At 51.6% G+C, this 6,318-nt stretch overlaps 1 protein-coding gene across 1 annotated transcript in view; it reads left to right on the top strand.

Moving 5' to 3' along the window:
* BANP (BTG3 associated nuclear protein) overlaps positions 1-6,318 on the top strand; it is a 113,372-nt gene that overhangs the window by 65,159 nt on the left and 41,895 nt on the right. Inside the window, exons 11-13 of the mRNA XM_006860275.1 lie at positions 4,166-4,309; positions 4,437-4,504; positions 5,530-5,600. Of these exons, the coding sequence (XP_006860337.1) occupies positions 4,166-4,309; positions 4,437-4,504; positions 5,530-5,600 (283 nt within the window). The remainder of the gene's footprint in view (positions 1-4,165; positions 4,310-4,436; positions 4,505-5,529; positions 5,601-6,318) is intronic.

The raw sequence follows: 6,318 nt of genomic DNA, 5'->3' as shown, positions 1-6,318 counted from the left end.
ACATATGCCACACCCTCGGAAACCCTGTACAGGGTCGCTATGGGTCGGAACTGACTCGACGGCACACAACAACAACAACAACAACATGCCATTAGGCAAATCTGCTGCACAAGACCTTTTTAAAGTGTTGAAGAGCAAAGATGTCAGCTTGAGGACTAAGGTGTACCTGATCCAAGCCATGGTATATTCAATAACCTCATATAGATGCGAAACCTGGACAGTGAATAAGGAAGATCGTAGAAGAATTGATGCTTTGAGTTCTGGTGTTGGAGGAGAATATTGAAAGTGCCATGGGCTGCCAAAAGAACCAACAGATCTGTGTTGGAACGAATGCAGCCAGAGTGCTTCTTGGAGGCCAAGATGGCCAAACTTTTGTCTCTCATACTTCAGACATATTGTTAGGAGGGCCAAGTCGCTGGAGGAGGATATCATGTTTGGTAAGGTGGAGGGTCAGAGAAAAAGAAGAAGCCCCCAGTGAGATGGATTAGCCAAGTAGCAGCATCGATGGACTCAAGTGTGGCAACAGTAGTGAGGTTGGCCCAGGATCGGGCAGTGTTTCGTTCTGTTGTATACAGGGTCACTATGATTCAGTACTGACTCTATGGCACCTAACAACAACATTAACAAGTATTATTGTATGGTTGCAGCTGTTTCTCTTCACTTTGAGTTGTGCGCCATCAGCAAAGGAAGATCCCCAAAGCTTTATTCCATGTGCGTCATCATGGTCAACTCTGCTCTGAGGAGGCAGCTCTTCCCCAGTCGTATTTTGAGGGCCTTTTAACCTGCGGGGCTCACCTTCCGGCAGTATTCTGTTGTCAGTTATGATGTTCTTGTCGCTGATAGTGTTCTGCTACCGTTCATGAGGTTTCCAGTGGCTGAGCATTCAGACCTGGGCTACCTGTCCTTCTCCCTGGTCTGTCTTAGTGTGGCAGCTCAGCTGAAACCCGTCCACCATGGGTGACCCAGCTGGCACTTCAGACGCAGGTGGCATAGCTTTTAACCTCACTGCAACATGCCATCACAGTACGACAATAAAGCGATTGTCAACAGAGAAATGAAAAATAAAAAAGTGGGGGCACTCAGACCTTGGAATATTACGCTGTTAGGAAAGAGTTAGATGTCCACCACCTGACCCAGTGTGTTCCTCAGGGACAAGTCTATGCACTATGACTCCATCCTTACAAATTCCTCCCTACTCATAGCGACACCGTCGGACAAAGTAGAACTGTTCCTTAGGATTTCGGAGACTACGTTTTTACGGGCACACGCTACCCTGTCTTTCTCCTGCAGAGCATCTGGTGGTTTTGAGCCACCAACCTTTCAGTCAGCAGCCTGATGCTTCACCCGCCATGCCACCCAGCCTCCTTCCTTATAAGCAGTGCCCAAGGGTTCCCTATGAAGTGTACAGGCTTATGCACGAGCGCGTCAGGAAATGCAGGGGAGGGTCCCGCAGGCTGGGCACATCAGTTGCAGTCTTGAAGCCAACAAGACTGCAGACAGTAAATCTCTGGTTTTGTGCAGAAGTTTGTGTTATGTGTGCGTGCAGAGGACTCATGGTGATTAGCTGAATGTGGCATGGCGTGGGTGATATTTTTCCTTTACGTTTCTTGGCATTGCTAAGCTGTTTTCATAACAACTATGTGTCTATGTAACTAGAAAAAAATTCAATAAAGCTCTTTTTCATTGTGTGTGAGGAGAAAGTAGTCTTGAAGTAGCCTTTCCTTCCCCCAGCTTTGGGCTGCAGGCATCACAGGGAGATGGATGTGTTCTGGTGGGAAGAGCTTTAGCGATATGAAGCGTGCTCCAGCTCTTGAAGCCTGCAGGGCTGTGAGGCCAGCCTCTTTTCTGTATAAAAGTGAAAGCCTCTGGTGCTCCCAAAGACCCGCTTCCCTGCGGAGCAGAGCACCAGCTACTCCCGCTGAGAAGTGACTCCCCCCTTCTGCTTTCTGTCCTGGGGATGGGCTAGTGTCATCGTCTCGTACTCTTCCTTCCGGGGTCCCAGGTCAAGTGTCTGCCTTGAGGGTGTGAGTGGGTCATCTTCGAGCTGCACAAGGCTAGCAAGGCTGAGCACAGTAAGTGACCTGTGGGTCTTCCCTGCCAACCCTCGAGCTTTGAGGGTATCACTCATTTCCCAAACACCTCTTCAGATCGGCTCCCAGCTGCTAACATCTCCCTATGGGTAGTTGTTCATTTACCACTGGGCTGGTGACGGGTGTTCTCCCAGAACTTCATTATTAGCATGCTGCTGTTGGAGACGCTGAGGTTTGCACATTGCATTTCATCTGGGTCACGGGAATGGCCCTCCCATTGGCAGTGCTGACAGGAAAAACCCACTCTTCACAGTACATCACATGTCTTCCACTCACAGGGGCTGGTGGTCAGAGGCTAGAGCCAGAGTGCTGGTGGGGCCTTCTCAGAAATGAGCTCTGTGGTTTCTTACATTTCATTAAAAAATAGTTTCATGATTTGGCCTTCTAGTCACTTTGAAATGTAAAATGGTTACAAAATATTCACAACATTGTAGTACGTAACATTTTAATTTAGCGCTTTAAACGACTCCAGTGCAGAGTTCAGCACACCTCACAAGACGGCAGCGGGGTAACAGTTAGAGCGTGACAGGCTGTCATGGGGTGAGTTGTGTCCCCAAAGATGTGTCAGCTCAGTATTGTGTGGTTGTCCCCGTGACGTGCTTGGTGATAAATCCAGTTTCTGCCTGTGTCGGCTGGTGAGGCAGGAGGAGAGTGGGACCATCACCTGACTTGTCACCAGCCGGACTCAGGTCTCAGTCCTGATCCAGTGTATGTGGAGTGCCCTGGGGTGTGGCCCGCACCACCCTTTGTCTTATGAGGCATCAAAGGAGAGAGAGGGGCCTAGTACCACCAAGAAAGAGGAGCGGAGCACTTCCTTTGGGCCCAATGTCCCTGTGCTGAGAACTTCCTAGACCCAAGGAAAGACTGACTTAGCTAAGACACCAGGAAATCAGGGAGAACCGGGCCCACGAATGGTGACAGGAGACAAGGACCTTCCACCAGAGACAGAAAGCCTTTTCCTAGAGCTGGAAACCTCCTAGAGTTTGGACTTCTGGTCTGAGTCGCAGCTGACTCTTCGGCACTTAGCGACAACAATCTGTCCGAAAAGAAATTCCTGTTTGTTAAAGGCTTTCCCTTGTCGTGTGGATGACAGGGTGAAGGTGCTGGGATGTGGGCATGCTGTCTAAACAGCTTGTCTCCTGTGGGCATCTGTGGAGCACAGTGGGTGCACACATATGGGGTGGGGTGAAACTCAGACCGCAGTGCAGGTGGCCTGACAGCTGTGTGTGGGGAGTGTGGAGGGCAGTGTGGGGGCTCCAGAGTTGGGGCAACATCGCGCGAGTGGACGGTCTTGGGACCACTGTAGGCAGCAGGACTGAGGAGGTCAAGAGGACTGTCAGTACTCATGCCATGGTACGCATGTCACGGCCCTGTCGTGGCAGTATTCACATGGCGACCCTGTCCATGCTGGTCCTGCTAGTTACAGCCCTCATGTGGCAGTATGGTGATGGTGCTCACGTGGCACTGCTCACGTTTCTCCTCTCCTCGTCTCATTGAAAGTCTCTAGATCCTTGAAACTCAGCCTTCCTTGTCTCCAAGAATTCTTCAGTTCTTCTACCGGCTGACTCATCTCTCCGTAACCCATCACTCATTGCTAGAAACCGAGGGTTTGGTTTTCCACTCATACTGCGTATTGATTCTCTTACCCGCATGTCTGCTCATCGAAGGGCTCTTGATCTTCCCCTCTCCCACTCAGGGGACGTGTCAGCTCCTTCCGTTCCCTCCCACCCCATATGCTGACCTCTCTCGCTCCTCCCTCGGAAATGCCAGCAGCAGCGATTTCCAGAAGGTCTGAACTGGTCATCACCTCCATCCCACATTCGGTGCTCTCCATTACGCTGTTGTGGGCAGTCACCTGGGTGGGCTTCTAACGCTCGCTCCATGCAAGCTATGTGCCCACACACATACAAGCACGCCACACGTACTCTATCACCAAGTCAGACATGTCTCCGAAGTCACATACCAGGCCCCAAAAGAAGAGTGTGGGTGGTGGGCAGTCCATGTGCTCGGTGGCGCCCCCTCCTGGCGTCCCAGTGAGCCGGCTCATTGGCCGCGCCCTCTGTCTGTCTGTGCAGGTACTGCAGGGCGCCCAGCTGATCGCCGTGGCCTCTGCAGACCCGAGTGCCGCAGGAGTCGACGGATCGCCTCTCCAGGGTACTGACATCCAAGTCCAGTATGTCCAGCTGGCACCGGTCACGGACCATACCACCGCTGCACAGGTAGATCCTTTCCCGCCCGTGGATGGGTGTGTCACTCTTGCGGGCTCTCATGCTGTGTGTGGGGCCGTCTGGCTGAGCGGGTGTTTCCTGGGGAGACTCGGGTAAAGCCCTCTTTGTATTCCCTCAGACGGCCGAGAGCCTGCAGCCGCCTTTGCAGCCCGACATACAGCTCGAGCACGGGGCCATCCAGATCCCGTGAGGGGCCCAGCACTATGGACTCTCGTGCGCTTAGAGGTGACCACTGAAGAGCCCCAGCGGGCAGGACGGAGACCACCGCCAGCACCGTGCAGCCGGAGGACCCCTTCTGTCAAGTCACGCTGCTGGTGCTGGGAGAGTGGGGCGGTGCTGCGAGCACCCACGGAAACATCAAGAACTGCGGTCTTTTTCTCTGTCTACACAGCTTTTTTAAATTTGCTATGGTGTTTCTAACAAAAGGGGAAAACTGAGCAAACCAGTGCAGTAGCAGAAGCCTTTTGCTGTGTGTCTGTTCAGCATGATGGAAGTCGGTCTTCACAAGAAACAGCTCCCGATTCTGATGGAAGTCCTACTACTGGCTCTTCTGGGGGCTGTTCTCACGCTCTGTAATTAACGCGTTTCTAATGAAATAAATGTATTTATGGCCACAGCAGCTCCAGGGCAATTTCATAGCAAGTGGGGACGGGGTCACGTCAGGCTGTCCTCCTCCCTGGGACTGAGTGGACGGCCTCCTCCAGATCACAGTCCTGTTGGGGTGTTTGTGTCTGTCTCCTGGTGGGTGTTTCAGACCTGGATCCCTCAGGGTCCCATTCGCTATAACGGCGTTCCTCCCCGACACACGATGAGTCTGGATCCGACCTGCCACACGAGAGTCTCGTCAGCATTTCGAAAGTGCTCACTTTTGTAAACTTGCGTGGGACATGGCCCTTGAGTGGCTCCTGCTGATCCTAAACCACTGTGAGTGGGACAGACATCCCCAGCCCAGAAAGGGACAGCCCCAGGGTCGTCAGAGAACAGCATTCCAAAGTAGACAGCCCCATATAACACGGAGCAGAAGGCAGAGACCTGCAGTCCCCAGAGATGGGGCAGTGGTGGGCTGAATTTTGCCCGGACTATGACGGGGTTTGTGAACTTTCCAAACCAGATTATACTCCCCTGGCTTGGAAGGGGGCTGCCTGACATTTCTGAAATGACATTCAGATTTGCCACCAAAACAAGCATGCCTCTGCCACGCTGCCCGGCAGGTGGCCCTGGGCTGAGACCGGGGGCATACTGGACCTGTGTCTGTCTGATGAGGGTGGGCCTGGAGAGGGAGGTGAGCTGGATGTCTCTGCCAGTCCTTTGATGCAGGCGGCTCTAGGATAACGAGGGACAGACTGCAGGAGGCAAGAGTGTGGAGCTCACAATGGGAAGGTCAGATGAGCGTGTCTGATGGGACCCCAGAAGGCAGGAGCGGAAGGCACACTGTGCTTAAAGGATTCAGGAAGCAGAACCTATCCTAAAGTCAGACAAATACCTGGACACATTCACAGTGGAAGGTGGAAACAAATCAAGACACATGATCTTCTTTCTCAACAGAAGCAAAAGTTTCTGATGAAATTCAACACTCATGCAAAAAAACAAAGACCCAAAGTGCTCTAAAAGCCAGCAGTGATGAAGGGTTTCGACAGAAGCCCCAAAGCCCATGGCCAATGGCTCTATGGTGCTAATTGAGGGGTGGGTTGTCCTCAGCCCTGCCTGGGTCTGTGCTGGGGTCACAGGAGCAAGGGACAGAGATGAACGAACGAGAGGCGTAAACACAGAAGAGAAGATACTAAACTCATTGCTTGCAAGTGATGTAATCATGTGTCTAGAAATCCAAGATAATGTACACATTGTTGGAAATAGCAAGAGATCCTCAAAGCTTCTGGGATCAAAACCAAAGTGTAAAATGTCACTGCATTTTTGTATGTCTTTTCAGAATGAAAAAAAAAAATTTTTTTTTTTGTCTATTCCTTTTTTTTTTTTTCATGTTTTATTGTGAATTATATGAT

This window comes from Chrysochloris asiatica, unplaced genomic scaffold (genome assembly GCF_000296735.1).
Source record: "Chrysochloris asiatica unplaced genomic scaffold, ChrAsi1.0 scaffold00037, whole genome shotgun sequence".
NCBI lineage: Eukaryota > Metazoa > Chordata > Mammalia > Afrosoricida > Chrysochloridae > Chrysochloris > Chrysochloris asiatica.
Note: the sequence above shows the minus strand (reverse complement) of the source record. Positions and strands in the feature narration are given on the sequence as shown.